Genomic DNA, 20699 nt, shown 5'->3' with positions numbered 1-20699 from the left:
TGGAGATGCTGTAAGAGTGTTGTCGTAGTCTTGTCTACTCATGACTAGAGCTTGAATGCTGGTACAACAGGTGCTCTCTGGGATCCATTTGAAGATTGTTCTGAGGATGCGTAGAAAGTGAAGCAGGAGGACCGGACTGCTTTCAACTGTGAGTCCATGTTGAGTCTATTGTTTATGATGATTCCCAGTGTAGGAATTTGGCTCTGTATGCACTATTTCAAAGTAAGGAATAGCATGCACAGAGTCCAACGGTTCCCCTTAGAGGTAAGATAGTGGCAAAAAGAGATAATACTAATGCTCTATTTTGTGGTAGTGTGGTCGAGCAGTAGGCTTATCAAAGGAGTAGTGTTAAGCATTTGTTGTACATACACACAGGCAATAAATGAGGAACACACACTCAGAGACAAATCCAGGCCAATAGGTTTTGTTACAGAAAAATATATTTTCTTAGTTTATTTTAAGAACCACAGGTTCAAATTCTACATGTAATATCTCATTTGAAAGGTATTGCAGGTAAATACTCTGGGAACTTTGAATAATCACAATAGCATATATACTTTTCACATAAAACACAATAAGCTGTTTTAAAAGTGGACACAGTGCAATTTTCACAGTTCCTGGGGGAGGTAAAGTATGGTTAGTTCTTGCAGGTAAGTAAACCACCTACGGGGTTCAAATTGGGGTCCAAGGTAGCCCACCGTTGGGGGTTCAGAGCAACCCCAAAGTCACCACACCAGCAGCTCAGGGCCGGTCAGGTGCAGAGTTCAAAGTGGTGCCCAAAATACATAGGCTTCAATGGAGAGAAGGGGGTGCCCCGGTTCCAGTCTGCCAGCAGGTAAGTACCCGCGTCTTCGGAGGGCAGACCAGGGGGGTTTTGTAGGGCACCGGGGGGGGGACACAAGTCCACACAAAAAGTACACCCTCAGCAGCACGGGGGCGACCGGGTGCAGTGTGCCAACAAGCGTCGGGTTCGCGATGTAAATCAATGGGAGACCAAGGGGTCTCTTCAGCGGTGCAGGCAAGGAAGGGGGGCTTCTCGGGGTAGCCACCACCTGGGCAAGGGAGAGGGCCTCCTGGGGGTCACTCCTGCACTGAAGTTCCGATCCTTCAGGTGCTGGGGGCTGCGGGTGCAGGGTCTTTTCCAGCCGTCGGGATTTTAGAGTCAGGCAGTCGCGGTCAGGGGGAGCCTCGGGATTCCCTCTGCAGGCGTCGCTGTGGGGGCTCAGGGGGGACAACTTTGGTTACTCACAGTCTGAGTCGCCGGAGGGTCCTACTGGAGGTGTTGGTTCTCCACCAGTCGAGTCGGGGTCGCCGGGTGCAGTGTTGCAAGTCTCACGCTTCTTGCGGGGATTGCAGGGGTCTTTAAATCTGCTCCTCTGGATACAAAGTTGCAGTCTTTGTTGAACAGGGCCGCTGTTCTCGGGAGTTTCTTGGTCTCTTGGAAGCAGGGCAGTCCTCTGAGGATTCAGAGGTCGCTGGTCCTGGAAAAAGCGTCGCTGGAGCAGGTTTCTTTGGAAGGCAGGAGACAGGCCGGTAGGACTGGGGCCAAAGCAGTTGGTGTCTTCTTTCTTCTTCTGCAGGGGTTTTCAGCTCAGCAGTCGTCTTCTTCTGTAAGTTGCAGGAATCTAAATTCTTAGGTTCAGGGGAGCCCTTAAATACTAAATTTAAGGGCGTGTTTAGGTCTGGGGGGTTAGTAGCCAATGGCTACTAGCCCTGAGGGTGGGTACACCCTCTTTGTGCCTCCTCCCAAGGGGAGGGAGTCACATTCCTATCCCTATTGGGGGAATCCTCCATCTGCAAGATGGAGGATTTCTAAAAGTTAGAGTCACTTCAGCTCAGGACACCTTAGGGGCTGTCCTGACTGGCCAGTGACGACTCCTTGTTATTCTCATTATCTCCTCCGGCCCTGCCGCCAAAAGTGGGGCCGTGGCCGGAGGGGGCGGGCAACTCCACTAGCTGGAGTGCCCTGCGGTGCTGGAACAAAGGGGGTAAGCCTTGGAGGCTCACCGCCAGGTGTTACAGCTCCTGCCTGGGGGAGGTGATAGCATCTCCACCCAGTGCTGGCTTTGTTACTGGCCACAGAGTGACAAAGGCACTCTCCCCATGTGGCCAGTAACATGTCTCGAGTGTGGCAGGCTGCTAGAACCAGTCAGCCTACACGGGTAGTTGGTTTAAGTTTCAGGGGGCACCTCTAAGGTGCCCTCTGGGGTGTAGTTTACAATAAAATGTACACTGGCATCAGTGTGCATTTATTGTGCTGAGAAGTTTGATACCAAACTTCCCAGTTTTCAGTGTAGCCATTATGGTGCTGTGGAGTTCGTGTTTGACAGACTCCCAGACCATATACTCTTATGGCTACCCTGCACTTACAATGTCTAAGGTTTGGCTTAGACACTGTAGGGGCACAGTGCTCATGCACTGGTGCCCTCACCTATGGTATAGTGCACCCTGCCTTAGGGCTGTAAGGCCTACTAGAGGGGTGACTGATCTATACTGCATAGGCAGTGAGAGGTTGGCATGGCACCCTGAGGGGGGTGCCATGTCGACTTACTTGTTTTGTCCTCATCAGCACACACAAGCCGGCAAGCAGTGTGTCTGTGCTGAGTGAGGGGTCCCCAGGGTGGCATAAGATATGCTGCAGCCCTTAGAGACCTTCCCTGGCATCAGGGCCCTTGGTACCAGGGGTACCAGTTACAAGGGACTTACCTGGATGCCAGGGTGTGCCAATTGTGGAATCAAAAGTACAGGTTAGGGGAAAGAACACCGGTGCTGGGGCCTGGTTAGCAGGCCTCAGCACACTTTCAATTCAAAACATAGCATCAGCAAAGGCAAAAAGTCAGGGGGTAACCATGCCAAGGAGGCATTTCCTTACACCCAGGCTTTGTGTGTGGTTAGTGGGTGACTGGTTTAGATCAAGCTCTGATGACCACCACCTAGAGTTCACAGCTGGAAGTTCTTGTTCCCAAAGATAAGCGCTTAGGTCTTTTCAGAGCTGTGTTGCAAGCAGGTGGTTTACATACATTCTGCTACGCAGAGCATACATTTTGTGAAATCAGATCTGGTCATGGGAGACTTCTCGGACATTGAAAGGACGTCATTGGCGTAGGAAATGATGGAAATGCTGTGGGATCTCAGGACGTCGGTGAGTGATATCATGTATATGTTATACAGGGTGGGGGCTGATGGATGATCCTTGAGGGCCTCTGCGTACCAAGTCCTTGGGATCTGATGTAAGGGTGGGAGTCTGACTCGCCGAGTTCTCCCTGTGAGGAAGGAGAATATCCATTTGAGGGCTGCACCTTGGATGCCTTTTCGTCTAGTCTTTTGATGAGCCTGGAGCGTGATACTGTATCAAACAGATGAGGTATCAAGCAGTACGAGGGTGACAGTTTCTCCTCGGTTCAGAAGGGTGCTGTAGGAAGTTGGCTCTGTATGCACTATTTCAAAGTAAGGAATAGTATGCACAGAGTCCAAGGGTTCCCCTTAGAGGTAAGATAGTGGCAAAAAGAGATAATACCAATGCTCTATTTTGTGGTAGTGTGGTCGAGCAGTAGGCTTATCAGAGGGTAGTGTTAAGCATTTGTTGTACATACACAAGCAATAAATGAGGAACACACACACAGAGACAATTCCAGGTCAATAGGTTTTTGTATAGAAAAATATATTTTCTTAGTTTATTTTAAGAACCACAAGTTCAAGATTTAAATGTAATACTTCAAATGAAAGGTATTGCAGGTAGGTACTTTAGGAACTTTGAATTAGCAAAATAGCATATACAGTTTTCACATAAATCACATATAGCGATTTTAAAACTAGACAGTGCAATTTTTACAGTTCCTAGGGGGAGTAAGAGTGTGTTAGTTTTTGCAGGTAAGTAAACCACCTACGGGGTTCAAGTTTGGGTCCAAGGTAGCCTACCGTTGGGGGTTCAGAGCAACCCCAGTTACCACACCAGCAGCTCAGGGCCGGTCAGGTGCAGAGGTCAAAGTGGTGCCCAAAACGCATAGGCTTCAATGGAGAAGGGGGTGCCCCGGTTCCAGTCTGCCAGCAGGTAAGTACCCGCGTCTTCGGAGGGCAGACCAGGGGGGTTTTGTAGGGCACCGGGGGGGACACAAGTCCACACAAAAAGTACACCCTCAGCACCGCGGGGGGCGGCCGGGTGCAGTGTGCAAACACGCGTCGGGTTTATAATTAAAATCAATGGGAGACCAAGGGGTCTCTTCAGCGATGCAGGCAGGCAAGGGGGCGGCTCCTCGGGGTCACTCCTGCACTGGAGTTCGGATCCTTCAGGTCCTGGGGGCTGCGGGTGCAGAGTCTTTACCAGGCGTCGGGATTTGAGGAGCAGGCAGTCACGGTCAGGGGGAGCCTCGGGATTCCCTCTGCAGGCGTCACTGTGGGGGCTCAGGGGGGGGGCAACTCTGGCTACTCACAGTCTCGCAGTCGCCGGGGAGTCCTCCCTGAAGTGAGTGTTCTCCACAAGTCGAGCCGGGGCGTCGGGTGCAGAGTAGCAAGTCTCACGCTTCTGGCGGGAAACGCAAGTTGTTTCAAAGTTGCAGTCTTTGGTGAACAGGGCTGCTGTCCTCGGGAGTTCTTGGTCCTTCTAGAGCAGGGCAGTCCTCTGAGGATTCAGAGGTCGCTGGTCCCTGGGGAAAGCGTCACTGGAGCAGTGTCTTTAGAAGTGGGGAGACAGGCCGGTAGAGCTGGGGCCAAAGCAGTTGGTGTCTCAGTCTTCTCTGCAGGGTTTTTCAGCTTAGATTCCTGCAACCTCAGAAGAAGAGGACTGCTGAGTTCCTAGGTTCTGGGGAGCCCTTAAATACTAAATTTAAGGGCGTGTTTAGGTCTGGGGGGTTAGTAGCCAATTGCTACTAGCCCTGAGGGTGGGTAAACCCTCTTTGTGCCTCCTCCCAAGGGGAGGGGGGCACATTCCTATCCCTATTGGGGGAATCCTCCATCTGCAAGATGGAGGATTTCTAAAAGTCAGAGTCACCTCAGCTCAGGACACCTTAGGGGCTGTCCTGACTGGCCAGTGACGACTCCTTGTTTTTCTCATTATCTCCTCCGGCCTTGCCGCCAAAAGTGGGGCCGTGGCCGGAGGGGGCGGGCAACTCCACTAGCTGGAGTGCCCTGTGGTGCTGTAACAAAGGGGGTGAGCCTTTGAGGCTCACCGCCAGGTGTTACAGTTCCTGCAGGGGGAGGTGTGAAGCACCTCCACCTAGTACAGGCTTTGTTACTAGCCACAGAGTGACAAAGGCACTCTCCCCATGTGGCCAGCAACATGTCTGGTGTGTGGCAGGCTGCTAGAACTAGTCAGCCTACATGGATAGTCGGTTAAGGTTTCAGGGGGCACCTCTAAGGTGCCCTCTGTGGTGTATGTTACAATAAAATGTACACTGGCATCAGTGTGCATTTATTGTGCTGAGAAGTTTGATACCAAACTTCACAGTTTTCAGTGTAGCCATTATGGTGCTGTGGAGTTCGTGCATGACAGACTCCCAGACCATATACTCTTATGGCTACCCTGCACTTACAATGTCTAAGGTTTTGCTTAGACACTGTAGGGGCACAGTGCTCATGCACTGGTGCCCTCACCTATGGTATAGTGCACCCTGCGTTAGGGCTGTAAGGCCTGCTAGAGGGGTGACTTATCTATACTGCATAGGCAGTGTGAGGTTGGCATGGCACCCTGAGGGGAGTGCCATGTCTACTTACTCGTTTTGCCCTCACCAGCACACACAAGCTGGCAAGCAGTGTGTCTGTGCTGAATGAGGGCTCCCAGGGTGGCATAAGATATGCTGCAGCCCTTAGAGACCTTCCCTGGCATCAGGGCCCTTGGTACCAGTTACAAGGGACTTACCTGGATGCCAGGGTGTGCCAATTGTGGAAACAACAGTACAGGTTAGGGAAAGAACACTAGTGCTGGGGCCTGGTTAGCAGGCCTCAGCACACTTTCAAATCAAAACTTAGCATCAGCAAAGGCAAAACGTCAGGGGGTAACCATGCCAAGGAGGCGTTTCCTTACAGGTGCAAATCTCTTCTGTGGCGGCAATGAGTGGTCTGCATACTGTGGTTGCTTCAAAAGCCGAACTGGGAGTGGTCGGGAAGATTGTGGAGTTCCATGTGGTTGGTGAGTTGTTGGTTGATTGCCTTCTCTATCACCTTCATTTGGTATGGTAAAAGGGAGATGAGGCAGACGTTGCTCAGTTCATAGGATTCTGCTGATGTGTTTTTTTTTTTTTTTTTTTTATAAGGGCCATGACGTCAGCATGCTTCCAGTCTTCGGGGAAGGTTTCAGGCTCGAAGGAGGAGTTGATTATGTGAGTGAGGGATTTGCTGATCACAGATCCTCCTGGGTTGTAGATATGAAGTGGACATGGGTATCTGCGAGCCCCAGTGTGGACAGTTCTTGTGACTGAAGTGGTGTCTTCCTCAGTGAGTTGTCTCCAGTTGGTTAGGTGTCTGTCCGAGAGGTATGTGGGCAGCCTGCTGATGATGTCCTCAGGGCTCGGTTGTTTTTCAAAGTTATTGTAAATCTTTTCAATTTTGCTGTTGAAGTCTGAAGTCGTGATAGAGTTCCTGGAAGGGAGTCATGGAGCTGGCTAAGGCTTCTTGGGTGGTGAATTATTTGATGATAGCAAACTTCTGTTTGCCGTTGTTTGAGCTGGCTTTAATCTGGTCAGTGAGGAATCTTCGCTTGGTGTCTTCTCAGGTGGTGGGGGTTGTGCCAGATGGCAATCTTGTAGGTTGATCTGGCATCAGCTTTGTGGTTAGGTCTTCATTTCCTTTCAAGCTGTTTGCAATATCTTTTGGAGTCCATGAGTTCTTCTGTGTACCAGGAGGGCCGTTTGTTGGTTCTGCAGTGTTTGTGAGTTGGAGATCTACTGGTTGGATTTGATGCTGTCCTAGGCCAGGTTGTTGGTCGTGTTCAGTTGGTCTGTTTTCAAGTTTTCTGCGCGTCAGTTTCTGCTATTCTGGTCCAGATGCAACTGGGTTTGGTGATACTGGATGGGAGCTTTGGCTTTGCAGGGCTACAAGCAGCTAAGGTTGGAGGCTCATTTTGGGCACCTACAACAAGTTGGGCACAGGGCCTGACTCAGCTGCAGCTGGCTGGAGGTACAGCTGGAGTGGGCATATGCAGTAGGGTGGGTGCAGGGCCTAGGATTTTTTTGGGGTGGGGGTGAAATATATTAGAATTTTTTGTTTTTTAATAGAAATTCACTGGGGAAAAAAACAGACTTAAAAACTAAGTTATGGATCTGACTTAAGTGCACAAACCTGCTGGAAGTCACCAGATTCTGAGTGAAAAGACCGCAAAGCCAAAATAATGTGCGTTGTCTGTCGCACAAAATACCCATTTGCAAAATGTCACTGGAAAAAAAAAAAAAAAGGTAATAATGCAAATGGTAATACCAGCAACAAGTTATGGTGTGTACTGAGCATGACGCAACCTATCATTTGCATATTTCAATGTTTTTGCTTGAGTCAGAACCATGACTCGGTATGAACTTTTTTTTTTTATTTGTTAAGGTATTATAAACACACAAAAGCAGATATCTGATCTCAATGAGGAGGAAGTTTGTTTGCATTCTAGCATACTTTGGGGGTGAAAAAGGGATATGAACCTTTCAACATGATTACTACTACTGAAATTGGGCTCAAGTTAACAAACATGCCAAAATTACAGTAAGAAATATTAGGCAACTACTTGGCTTTCACTGAAATGAAAACTGAGGAAACCAATAAACTGCAGCTTTTGCTGACAGTTTATAACCTGAAAATGCTTGGTTTCTGATCCAGAACATTTTAGTCCCAACAAGGGTAGTTATATGTATAGAGTTTAGGTGATTTGCACAATTCATGTGTAAGAAAAACATACAAAGATTTAGTTCCACACTTAGTTGTATGATATTGAAGCCAGCAAATGGAATGAACACTGAGGAACTTTAAGGATAGAAGGACTGGATAAAAGAAGATTTACTTTATATATTACAGTGATCTCAGAATAATGGTTTAGTTACTGTAGAAAAAGTGTGTCCTCCTTATACTGTCAAGGTTGGAAAACACATTCAAAAGTAAAGCACAACAGTTTAAAAATCAAACCCACTGTTGGAGCTAAAATAATACACCTTTACTTACCTCTCTCAAAAGTGCAACCAGGGGTGTCATGATATCGTTAGATACCATGTCATCACAAACTTCAAATCCACCGCAGGCACTTAAGTTTCTAATAGGAAGAAAGACAAGGGTGAATCACCTATAAATACACTGCACATGTATGACACTTCAAAAGCAGTACAGCTCAAAACATACTTAAATATACTTTGTGGCATATTCGTACCCAAATCATCCAAAAATATATTTTTTTACTCAAAGGGCAAAAATAGCAACTCACTGATTATACCACATGTAGCAGCTCGGGATATACATACACAATACAAGCTGACATTTTGTACTTACTTCAGTGCTGCTTAAAAAAAACCATAGTAAATGCTTGAAAATTGACATCAAATAAGTTGTTTAAACACTAGATTTGCACAATTCTAATTCCTACAAAAATATACACATTTACAAAATATCACTGGAGATGAACAAGGCAGGACCAAGGCTGGATGAAAAGCAAAATACCTACATAGGAAAAAAGGAAGTTTCTTCCATAGATCCTAAGTGCAAGGTTGACTTCTGCCACAAATTTGAGACCTTTGGAACAGAACTTTGCCTGAAATCTTATGCTGAATTCATAGATCTGCCTCTTTGAACTAAGACCAGCCATTTTCAAGGCTAAACCCGCTAATCTTACAGCTGCCCTTCAAAGTCAGGAACACAGTGGTCTGGCAGCCATCGCAAAAACAGTAAAGATGTTCTCAATATATGAATACATTGTATGTGGGATTTCCAGAGTTTTTATGAAATATCACACTGATGTGTTTCTTTTAACGAAGGTCTGATGCATTTATCCTGAAGAAAGTGAAGACGATCTTATACCACCAAAACTCTGCGTAAATGGAAATAGATTTGATTGCTGTTAACATGACCCAAAACGTTTTAGGATGAACAAAATGTTCACGATTTTGTGTTATTGCCTTTTTCAACAAAATCAAATAATTGTGGAGAGCAGTAGGTCAATGATAATACAGAAAGGATAAATATTGTTTTTATATTTGAATTTATGGGTTTATAACATGGTATTGGTGCAGTTTTTAACTAAGCATGCAAAATAAATAGAAATGTGCTGGAACTGCAATTCTATGTTAAGATTCTGGTGTTTAACACAATCCAGATGAATAACAAATTTTGGTGAATTAACCTCTGTATGTTATTTGAAGATCTTGTTGTTTGGATAGGTAATTGAGTCAAATTACAGAAGAGTTTTTTTCCTGACCAATAAAAGCACAAAAATGGCAGTTTTTCGATGGACATATCAAACTCCCAAAAACGTTATATTTCTGTATGCATACATTACCTTACAGCAATACTGCAGTGTGGAATGGGGCACTGAGAAAAAGCATTAATTTGGTCCCTAGTTAGCTACTTTGGACGAAAATAGATTAACACCTTTTTCACGTGAGGGCAAAATATAGTGCAGAATATACATACATTTATTCAACACACCTGTCTAGTTTAAATTAAACTAAGGAAAGACATAAGTGGTTTGAAACTAGTTGAAGATGGTGTTTGGGTACAGTTTCACAAAAGTATGCTTTTGTGTATAGACTAGAGGCTTCCAAAAGGTTACTTAGCCCAATGCAATAGGATTCAGGTCACAGGTAGACGTAGCTGTGGTAAATGAGACACCAGGTGGCCATATTACATATATGGTGCACCGGGCAGAAACCGGTAAAGTGCCCCCTCTTACCTTGTGGGCAGCGCATTCAAGTGAAAAACAGAACAGCTTTGAAGCTGCTCCAACCTGCAAGGGGATGTGTCCCGTTCTCCCCCCTCCCCCGAGGGCGCATAGTGCATCACCTTTTGGGTAGTGCACTGTCAGTACACCTCCTGACAGCTTCTCTTTCTACTGTGCCGGTGTCTATAATACGTCGCGGCCGCAGAGGCAAAGGGATTCCCCCATTTGCATGGGGCAGCGGCCCCATGAAAATGAGGAAAAACCCTCCGGTGACAGCGCTGGTGCTCTATGTGCGCCAGAGCTATCTGTATTACAGAAAGGACCCCACCAGCCTCTACGGCTCTTTCTGAAATACCAAAGAGATCTGGGGTTGCACAAAGTGGGTGCACATGCACATTGCCTATTTTAAAGTGCGCAGTGGCGCAAACTGAGAAAGCGCGCCCTATATGTAATAGGGCTCCTAGCACCCATTTGAAAAGACTGACGGGTGGTGGAGGCCGTTGATCCCGGTGCTACTGGGAGGAACTCACTGTGCCTTAGACAGTCTGTTGGCAGGTGCTGCACCCATGCAACCTCCCAATGGCTAGCCTGGTAAGTGTCACTGTTTTAGGTTCTACTTTTTTGTCTGGTCTCTCCTCACTCTCCTTGTGGTTTCTTTTTAAAAAAAATTCATCGGCTTCCCAGCACAGCACTGCTCCTACTTCGCCGAGAGCCCAGCCATTCCTTCCATTCTGCCCTTCTTGCGGTTAGTGTTCGCCAGGTGGCTGCTCACCTCACAACGAACCGGCCTGGAATCTCCGAGTTGCAGTCCTCTGATGTGTCAGGGCCGGCGTGCGCCGGGCGCCGCCAGTGCCCTTCTTCACATCAGAGCACACCACGCGCACTCCACTTTCATAGGCCAGAGACTGGCACGCCCTCAGCAGTCATAGGGCAGGGCCTTTCCTTACAGCACCGCCGATCGCGGTACAAATGAAGCACACCAGCCACCTCTGCAGTGCCGGGTCAGCTGAGGGTGCGGTCCCGAACCTGCTAGGGAGCCTCTCGCTCCACCGGCTCACATCACGGGCTCAGGCATCCGCCCCCAGGTAGGGCTGCAACCAGCCTCGTGGCACCATCGTCATCGGCCGCCAAAACCTCGACAGTGGTGGGAGTGGTGAGAGTGGTGGTAGGGGTGGTAGGGGGGGGGGGGGGGGGGGGGGGAGTAGAGGGGGCCCACACACCCCTCTGCACGGTTGTGATCCAGTCACGCCTCATCGCCAATATGGCCTGGCCCTATTTTGTAAACAGGCCACACACGTACCAGGGCCTCCTTTTAGACGAATAACGAACAAGCACTTATATGGCGAGTACAACCGTGGTATGAGCTGCCTAGTGCACAGCGTGTACGTTTATTTCTAACTGAGGCCCCATCATCACTTACATGGCCCGATACAGCTTTATTGTATAGCAGAGCTCGAGTGGCTCTCTACAGGTCTATCCAGGGGTACATCACAAGAAACAAAAAAAACTCCAATAAACTGCCAGATAACACTTCATTGCACACTTACCGAAGGGCCCCAGCTGCATTCTCACGAACAGCCAAACTTTTGTCCAGAAGCATTGGGCCTAAACATCGGACTGCATTCTTCTGCAGAAAGGAAGGGATTATCTGCTTCTGTTGCACAAGCCTGGAAATACTGGCACAGGCATATTCTCGAACCTCAGGGCAAGGATTTTGCAACTGGGAAAATAAAATAGAAAATATTTATGAAGCAGTCTTCCTGCTAATCTCAATGAATAAAGCACTAGGTAAAAAAAATATAAATATATGCTTTAATAAAAAATAAAAACTTGGAGTAGGTCCTTGTGCGAGCTCTCCCCACCCCCCCTCGCTGCCTTTAGCCTAGTGCCTCTTCGTTTGCCCTCTGTTCTAGCATCCTCCCTTACCTCGTTCCAGTTGATTGTTTTATTGTACCGGTTATCATTCTGTATTGTGCCCAATCCCTGTCTGTTATCGTTCTGTATGGTGTCTGTCGTTTTGTTCTACACTGGTATTGTTTTGCACCTGATTCTTTAGTGTGCCAGAGTCTTTATTGTGCCTATTATGTTGTTGTACATTGTTATGGTCTTGTTTTTCTGCCCAATTGCGCCTGTTAACTTACCCATCTTTTTGCCGCAAGCTCTCCCCGCTGTATGTCATTTTTCACGCCACCTCCTGTCTCCCAGCGCTCCTCACCGGACCTACTTAATGTAGACCGCAGTGTATCCATACAGCAGGCATGCCTAAAGTCACGCCCAGCACCAGAACCCTGGTTCTTCCACCATGCACAGCTAATCTACCGCAGACCGAGCACTGACAAGCACATAAAACTACTGCTGCTACGCTTCTCCACGCACCATCAGAAAACCATTCTCTGCCAAAACTGCCGCTTCACCTGCAATACTGAAGCAACCAACACCATCAGAGATGCCGTAAACACATACGTGCCCATCACGTCATCCAAGACCGCCATGGAACAACTCCAGTGCATCCTACTCAACACACAATCGCTCTGCAAATATGCCACAGAGATCTGGGACACAATCTCATCCCTCACCCTGGAGTACATCTTCCTCACAGAGAGCTAGCTGAACCCCTCCTCTGCATCAGACATCGCCATTGCCATCTTTGAAGGCTACAAGATAACACACTCAGACTGAGCCAACAAACACAGAGGTGGAATTGCAATCATCTACAAAGACACCATCCGCTGCAACTAATCCTCAGGCGACTCAGCACCATCAGAGGCACGCTCGCCGACAGACCACAAGGAACATTCCCTGGCTTCTGTAATGCTATCCTTGACCGCATCCCCCTAGACTCCGAGCACTGCATCTTCCTAGGGGACAGCAACTTCTGCCTCAACACCAACACAGCCAACCTCCTGGAAAGCATTAACAGCATTTGCCTCAAGCAACTCGTCACTGACCCCACCCAGGACATAAGCTCAACCCCATTTTCACATCCAGCGACAGATTCAAGTACAACCACGTCTCACAGTTCACCTGGACCGACCTCTACAGCACCCACTTCACCATCAAGAACCTACCAACACTTGAACCAAGCCCCCCCGCTCCACAGCCACAGAGCCCTTGGTACAACTGGTACCTTTTACAAGAGACTTAGCTGTGTGCCAGGGATGTGCCAATTGTGGAAACAATAGTACAGTTTAGGGAAACAACACTGGTGCTGGGGGGGCCTTGTTAGCAGTATCCCAGCACACACTCAGTCAAGTTAGCGCCAACATTAAGCAAAAAGTGGGAGGGAGAACCATGCCAAAAGGGGCACTTTCCTACACTTCCTTTGCCAGCAAAGGTCCTAGAGAAGGCAATCAACCAGCAACTGACCGAACACCTGGGACATAACCTCTTGGACCCCTTCCCATCTTATCAGAATCTTGTTTCTTCTATTTAAGATTTTAGTAAACTTCTACGTTTTATTTTTTAACAATTGTTTTTTGTCTGTTGAATACTGATCAACAACTCCCCTCCAAGAAAGATATTTCAGTGATTTTTTGGGGCTTCCCAGTGATATACTTAAACACCTTGTCAAAGCTAAGCACTGGTAAGAGTCTGCAGGTGCCTGATAAGCTCTTCGGCAACGGCCTGCACCCAACAACCTGTCCAAAGGAGATGATGAACATAACCTTTGACTCAGAGGGAAGGGCTTTGCCTTCTGCCTGCTGTGTACCCAGCTTCAATGTCCACAGAACCTAGGGAACATGGCCTTCAGCACCACCCTGCAACCAACTTCGTATATAGATTACCATCGATCATCTCTTTTTCCATATACAGTTTTGGTGCAAGGCCTCATCCAGCCCCGTTGTTGACAAACCAGTGGAATATGGATGCAGACAATGGCAAAGGTTTTACCTGGTCCCTCAAATTAATTGACTAATACACTGGCAAATACTTAAAGAAAGCCTCTCTTTCTGCTCTCCTATCCTCCAAATCTACAGGACCTGATGCTCTGGCCGTTTCAAGTATCAATCCTGGACTTTGCGCACAACTCTTCTAGGACTGGTTTTCTTATGCTTGCAGGTACATCAATATATTCTTAAAAACTGAATTTTAAATCCCTAGCATATTTTGCTTTGTTCCGCTACTGTGCTAATCAAAAACTTACCGCTTCCCTTTGTCCCTTGGACGCACAGGGAAACCCTCACTTTTGCATTAATACTAGCTTGCCTCATAATGTGAATTCTCATTTTGCCATAACAGTATCCCGAAGATTTCAGTAGTTAACATTTTGCCATAATTTCACTACGTATCATAACACAACTCCTTTAGGTGGAAGGTTGTGTTGACAACTTTCCTTCATTTCTTTCCAATTGGGTTTCTAATCAGTGTTAAATACCATTCAGATGCAGCAGTTATTTCCCAGAGCAAGGTTCAGGGGGCTCAGTTTATTTTGTCTTGGCTATTATTTCTGTTAATACTCAGGGAATATCAAACCATAGCCAGGTCTAAGAATTACTGGTATCAGTGCTTGAACCTGACCTCTGACCCTGCATCCTTGCAGGCAGGTCACTTCCACCTTACCACTGCTCTGGTAAGTGCTGCCACTGTTTTGGGCTTGTTTGGGCTTCTCCTCTTCCAGAAGGCCCCCGCCCCCTCCCTCCCTGCTCCTGACTCCTGCTGCCCCCGCCCCCCATACTCCCATTGGAGGTTTCCCTCCCTCCTCCCAGCTGCCACTCCCTCCCACCTCCCCTCTTATGCCGGCTGCAGAGCGAGGTTAGAAGCGACCTCTGTCCCTGCATCTTTGCAGAGAGGTCGCTTCCTCTTCACCACTGCTCTGGTAAGTACTGCCATTGTTTTGGACTTGTTTGGGCTTGTCTGGGCTTCTTGGCTTCTCCTCTCCCAGAAGGCCCCGCTACCCTCCCTCCTCGGAGCTGTTCCCGCTCCTGACTCCTGCTGCCCCTGCCCCCGCACTCACATTGGAGGTTTCCCTCCCTCCTCTCAGCTGCCACTCCCTCCCACCTCCCCTCTTATGCCGGCCACAGCGCAGATGCGGGCGCACCGAAGGCAAACCCGTCTGCGCCCAGACCGTGCCCAGCGCCAGACCCCCTGGCCAACACGCCTGCCGCGCCACCGAACACCTTTACACTACCAACCAACTCCACGCCCTTAATCCAGGACGCTCCTCCATCTGCTTCCAGTCCACACCGACGCGCACCAAAGGACCCTTCTCCTGCAAAGCCTGCAATTTCACCTGCAACCTAACCTCCAAACTCCAAATCAAAACAGACAACCGCTTAAGATGCATCCTACTTAAAACCCGCTCCGTCCACAAACATGCAATTGAACTCTTGGACCTCCTGACCACATACTCGCCCGACGTCGCATTCCTCACCGAAACCTGGATGAATTCGGCTTCAGAATCAGATGTTGCCATAGCCATAGCCATAGCAGAAAACTACAAGATCACCAGAAGAGACCGAATCAACAGACCAGGAGGAGGAATTGCCATAGTCCACAAAAACACAATAAGAGTCTCCACCAACTCCCACGACACCATCAACTCCGCCGAGAACCTCCACTTCAAAATCCACATCAACGCCAACAACACACTCAGAGGAACACTGGTCTACAGACCTCCTGGACCAAGACCGCAGTTCTGCGATGACATCGCCGATGCCATCAGCTCCCAAGGCTTCGCCTCAGACTACATCCTCCTCGGTGACCTAAACTTCCACCTAGAAAATAACAACAATATCAACACCACCAACCTAATCGACAACCTCGCCAACTTCGGCCTCAAACAAATCGTCACTACACCCACCCACTCCGCAGACCACACACTCGACCCCATCTTCTCAGCCAGCATCCACCTCTCTTTCAGCCACCCCTCCGAACTCAGCTGGACAGACCACCGCTGCATCCACTTCTCCAACCAAAAACCAGTCACCCACAACCACTGCACACAACCCCCCCCGACACAACTGGAGCAAAATATCAACAGATCAACTGATCTCCACTCTTGCCCGGGCCCCACCCCCTGGAACTCCAACACAGCCACCACCAACCTGCATCGCTGGATAGAAGATTGCGCCAAGACCCTCACACCGCTCAAAAAACAAACAAAAAACACACACACCTTCCACAGAATCAAGGCCAGCTGGTTCACCCCAGAACTACAGGAATCCAAACGGCTATGTCGCAGAATGGAAAAATACCTGGCACCTTGACCCTACCAACGCCAACCACATCGCTTTCAAGGATGCCCCGCGCAAACATCTCCAACTGATCCGCACCACCAAAAGGAACCACTTTAAAAACCGCATTGACGCCAACGCTCACAACAGTAAAGAGCTCTTCGGCATAGGCAATGAGCTCTCCACCCCCAGGACCTGCTCCAACGAACCCCCGCCATCACAGGAGTTCTGCAACTTACTGGCAACCCACTTCCGTCGAAAGATAGAAGAAATCCACAATAGCTTCAAACCCCAGACCCACCAGTTGACTACAAACACCCAAGAACCCAACGCTCCAAGCAACACCCACCTCCTCCACACCTGGACCCCCCCATAGAGGACACCGCCACCACCATGGCCTCCATCCACTCCGGATCACCATCGGACCCCTGCCTACACCATATCTTCAATAAGGCAAACATCATCATCACTCCCCCACCTCTGCAAAACCATCAACAGCTCCTTCGAGTCAGCCACCTTTACAGAAAGATGGAAGCACGCAGAAATCAACGCCCTGCTGAAGAAACCTAAGGCAGACCCAGACGACCCCAAGAACTACCGGCCGATCTCCCTCCTCCCCTTCCCAGCCAAGGTCATCGAAAAAATCATAAATAGCCAACTATCCCGGTTCCTGGAAGACAGCAAGGTACTCAACACCTCCCAATCCAGATTCTGCAGAAACCACAGCACTGAGACTGCACTCATTGCTGCCACAGACGACATTAGGACCATGCTCGACGAAGGAGAAACAGCAGCACTCATCCTCCTGGACCTCTCCGCAGCTTTTGACACGGTACGTCATCACACTCTCCGCACACGCCTCCACAGCGCTGGACTCTGCGACAAGGCACTCGACTGGATCCCTCAGGCAGAACCCAGAGAGTCCGCCTCCCACCGTTCCTGTCAGAAGCCTTCAGAATCATCTGTGGCGTTCCCCAAGGATCTTCGCTCAGCCCCACACTCTTCAACGTTTACATTGTCCCCCTTGCCAACATCGCACGAACCCACCACAGCAACATAGTTTCCTACGCAGACGACACTCAGCTCCTCCTCTCCCTCATGAAAGACCCTACAACTGCAAAGAACAACCTCCACAACGGACTTCACGCCATCGCCAGCTGGATGGAATCAAGCCACCTCAAGTTAAACACAGACAAGACAGAAATCCTCATCTTTGGCACCAACCCCTCAACTTGGAATGACTCCTGGTGGCCCACCTCCCTAGGAACCGCATCCTCACCCAAAACCCACGCACACAACCTAGGCTTCATCTTGGACTCCACACTCAGCAGGTCACTGCCATCTCCTCTTCCTGCTACAACACTCTCCACATGCTCTGCAAAATCTTCAAGTGGATTACTGTCGAAACCAGGAAAACTGTCAGCCACGCCCTGGTCAGCAGCCAATTGGACTACGGAAACGCCCTATATGCAGGAATAACAACCAAACTTCTAACAAAGCTGCAAAGAATCCAAAATGCATCCGCCCGCCTCATTCTGGACATCCCACGCCGCGACCACATTTCCCCCCACCTCAGAGACCTTCACTGGCTACCAGTATCAAAGAGGATCACCTTCAAACTCCTCATCCACGCACACAAGGCCCTCCACGACACAGACCCAGCCTACCTCAACGACAGACTCACCTTCCACACCCCCACCTGCAATCTTCGCTCCACCAGCCTCGCCCTCGCCTCTATCCGCCGCACCTCCACCGGAGGAAGACCCTTCTCTCAACTAGCCGCCAAAACCTGGAACTCCCTACCACTCCACCTTCGCCAGACCAAAGACCTCTTGACATTCAGGAAATGCCTCAAGGCATGGCTCTACAACCAGTAGCTCCTCCCCCCCCCCCCCCCCAGCGCCTTGAGACCCTAACGGGTGATTAGTGCGCTCTATAAATCCTTGATTGATTGATTAACATATTAGAAGTCAAAAAGGCACCAACAGACAAACCTGCAGTACTGGGAATATCGAGGATAGGCCACTACCACAATATACCAGAATGTTCTATAAGCTATGTCTCCTGATTACACAAAACATAGCCAGACAATAGGGTAACACGGGATGTCAACATTTACACACTGGCAGTCTATCATGAATTAGTGCACGTTAGCAGAAAGCCACAGGCTGCATTAAAGATTTGTTGTTTGCAATGCCAATAAAACGGGATAAAAAAAAAATAATCTCTTTCCATTCACCCTAGCAGGACACACATCAAGAGTTCCGTGTCCTGCATCTAATCAATCTGAATGTAACTCTGCATCACGGGGTATGCTGTGAGTCTACAACTCTTCACCTTGTTCAAAAGCTCATCTATCCAATATTTTCCCCATTAGCCTTTGCCCTCTGTAACGTTTCTTTCAAATTCTTACGTTTCTTGACCAGCCTATTTGTCTCTAGATGGTAAAACAAAATAGTTTTTTTGCTTTATTGCTCCCTCTCCTTTCAAAACTCGTCCATCTGGCCTGAAACAGTTGTACCTCACTATCCAACAACAAGGTTTTGTGTAATACCGTGTGTAAACCTTTCCTTAAAAAAACTCAATGACATTTATAATCTCCTTGTTGCTCACAACTGCTACCGTATGCCACTTAGAACCGCAGTTCTTAACCTGTGTTCCGCGGACCACCAGGACTATACTGAGGGTCCGTGACTGTTTAGCAAATGAAATAATATTAGGAAATTCAAGTTTATATGCATGAAACACAACATTTAAAACTGAAAAATGTATAATGCTTTGTAAATGTGAAAAAGATTGAAACAAACTGGAGGTTACAAATTAAGTTGGTAACCCTATCCTGCTTTGAGGGAGCAACGCCAAGTACAGGAAGTGGAACCTACTAGAACGACTGGTGGCCTTAATTAAACCACTGGTGTGCCTAATTTTTTAAAAGCTCCAACCTGCCCATTAAAAAAAAGTTTTTTGGGTGGGGAGGGGGCCTCACACAGCATGATCAGTGTTCGAGAATCATACAGTGGCATTACTCCACATGGCCAGCATCAGCACAAATCCTCTAGGGAGTGTCACCACAGCTCTCATCTTTGTGTTCTAGGACAATAGCGCAAAACTCCTCAGAAGCTCCAGGACTGGGAAACGCAGTGCTTTAAACACGGAAGGCAGGCACCATGCGAGTTCACCCAGCGCAAATAACGGATGAGCTGGACAGGTTAAGAGGTAGTACGAGCTGGAAGCGATTCTCAGACCATCAAAGCCGATACTGCATCATAAACATTTTTAATTTCTGAAAAAGAATGACGTTCTTGAAATGTAAACATTACTCATTATCAATCAATCAATTTGTAAAGCGAGCTACATACCCGTGAGGGTTTCAAGGCGCTCGGTAGGGGTGGGGGGGAGGGGGGGCAAGATGTTGCTACTGCTCGAAGAGCCATGTCTTGAGGAGTTTTCTGAAGGAAAGAAGGTCCTGGGTCTGTCGTAGATCCGACGGGAGGGTGTTCCAGGTCTTGGCGGCGAGGTACGAGAATGATCTGCTGCCGGAAGATTTGCACCGGATGTGGGGGATGGAGGCGAGGGCAAGGTTTGTGGAGCGGAGATGCCAGGTGAGGGTGTAGAAGCTGAGTCTGTTGTTCAGGTATGTTGGTCCGGTGTTGTGGAGTGCCTTGTGTGCGTGAGTGAGGAGCTTGAAGGTGATCCTCTTGTTGACGGGGAGCCAGTGAAGGTCTCTTAGGTGGGGGGTGATGTGGCAGTGGCGAGGGATGTTGAGGATGAGTCGGGCGGAGACGTTTTGGATACGTTGTAGGAGTTAGAATGGGATACCGGTGTAGAGGGCGTTGCCGTAGTCGAGTCTGCTGCCGACGAGGTCCTGGGTTACTGTTTTTCTTGTTTTTGTTGGGATCCATTTGTAAACTCTGCAAAGCTTTCGGAGGGTGTTGTAGCAGGAGGAGGAGATGGTGCTGACCTGCTTTGACATGGAGAGTGAGGAGTCGAGGGTGAAGCCAAGGTTTCGTGCGCTGTCGGTGGGGGATCCAGCGTGGTTGGCCACCATGAGTTGTCCCAGGCGGAGGGGGTGCGCCCAAGGATGAGGACCTCTGTTTTGTCTGAGTTCAGTTTTAGCCCGCTGTCTCTCATCTAATCGGCGATGGCTTTTAGTCCCTCGTGAAGGTTGCTTTTGGCGGTGTGCGGGTCCTTGGTGAGGGAGAGGATGAGTTGGGTGTCGTTGGTGTAGGAGATGATGTTGAGGTTGTGCTGACGGGCCACCTTTGCGAGGGGGGCCATGTAGATGTTGAACAGCGTCGGGCTGAGCCCTGGGGTACACCGCAGATGATGTTGAAGGCTTTGGATTGGTACGGGGGGGGAGGCAGACTCTTTGGGTTCTACCAGCAAGGAAGGATGCGGTCCATTCGAGGGCCTGGTCCTGGATTCCTGCTGCATGGAGGTGGGATTTTAGGGTATGGTGACAGACGGTGTCAAAGGCGGCTGATAGGATCTAGGAGGATGAGGGCTGATGTTCTCCATTGTCGAGGTGGCTTCTGATGTCGTCTGTGGCGGCGAAGAGGGCGGTTTCGGTGCTGTGGTTGCGTCTGAAGCCCGACTGGGAGGGGTCGAGGATGTTGTCTCTGAGGTACCGAGTGAGCTGAGTGTTGACGATTTTCTCGATGACCTTTGCCAGGAAAGGGAGCAGAGAG

At 48.8% G+C, this 20699-nt stretch overlaps 1 protein-coding gene and 1 long non-coding RNA gene across 2 annotated transcripts in view; one reads left to right on the top strand and one right to left on the bottom strand.

Moving 5' to 3' along the window:
- HEATR3 (HEAT repeat containing 3) overlaps window positions 1-20699 on the bottom strand; it is a 239440-nt gene that overhangs the window by 206488 nt on the left and 12253 nt on the right. The window contains exons 2-3 of the mRNA XM_069218649.1: window positions 11386-11558; window positions 8134-8221 (exon numbers count right to left, since the gene is read on the bottom strand). Of these exons, the coding sequence (XP_069074750.1) occupies window positions 8134-8221; window positions 11386-11558 (261 nt within the window). The remainder of the gene's footprint in view (window positions 1-8133; window positions 8222-11385; window positions 11559-20699) is intronic.
- LOC138268718 (uncharacterized) overlaps window positions 10778-20699 on the top strand; it is a 39725-nt gene continuing 29803 nt past the window's right edge. The window contains exon 1 of the long non-coding RNA XR_011200059.1: window positions 10778-10923. This is a non-coding gene — a long non-coding RNA (uncharacterized lncRNA). The remainder of the gene's footprint in view (window positions 10924-20699) is intronic.

Source organism: Pleurodeles waltl, chromosome 12 (assembly GCF_031143425.1).
Source record: "Pleurodeles waltl isolate 20211129_DDA chromosome 12, aPleWal1.hap1.20221129, whole genome shotgun sequence".
In the NCBI taxonomy this organism is placed as follows: domain Eukaryota; kingdom Metazoa; phylum Chordata; class Amphibia; order Caudata; family Salamandridae; genus Pleurodeles; species Pleurodeles waltl.
The sequence above is the reverse complement of the archived record's forward strand: the minus strand, read 5'-3'. Positions and strand labels throughout refer to the sequence as shown.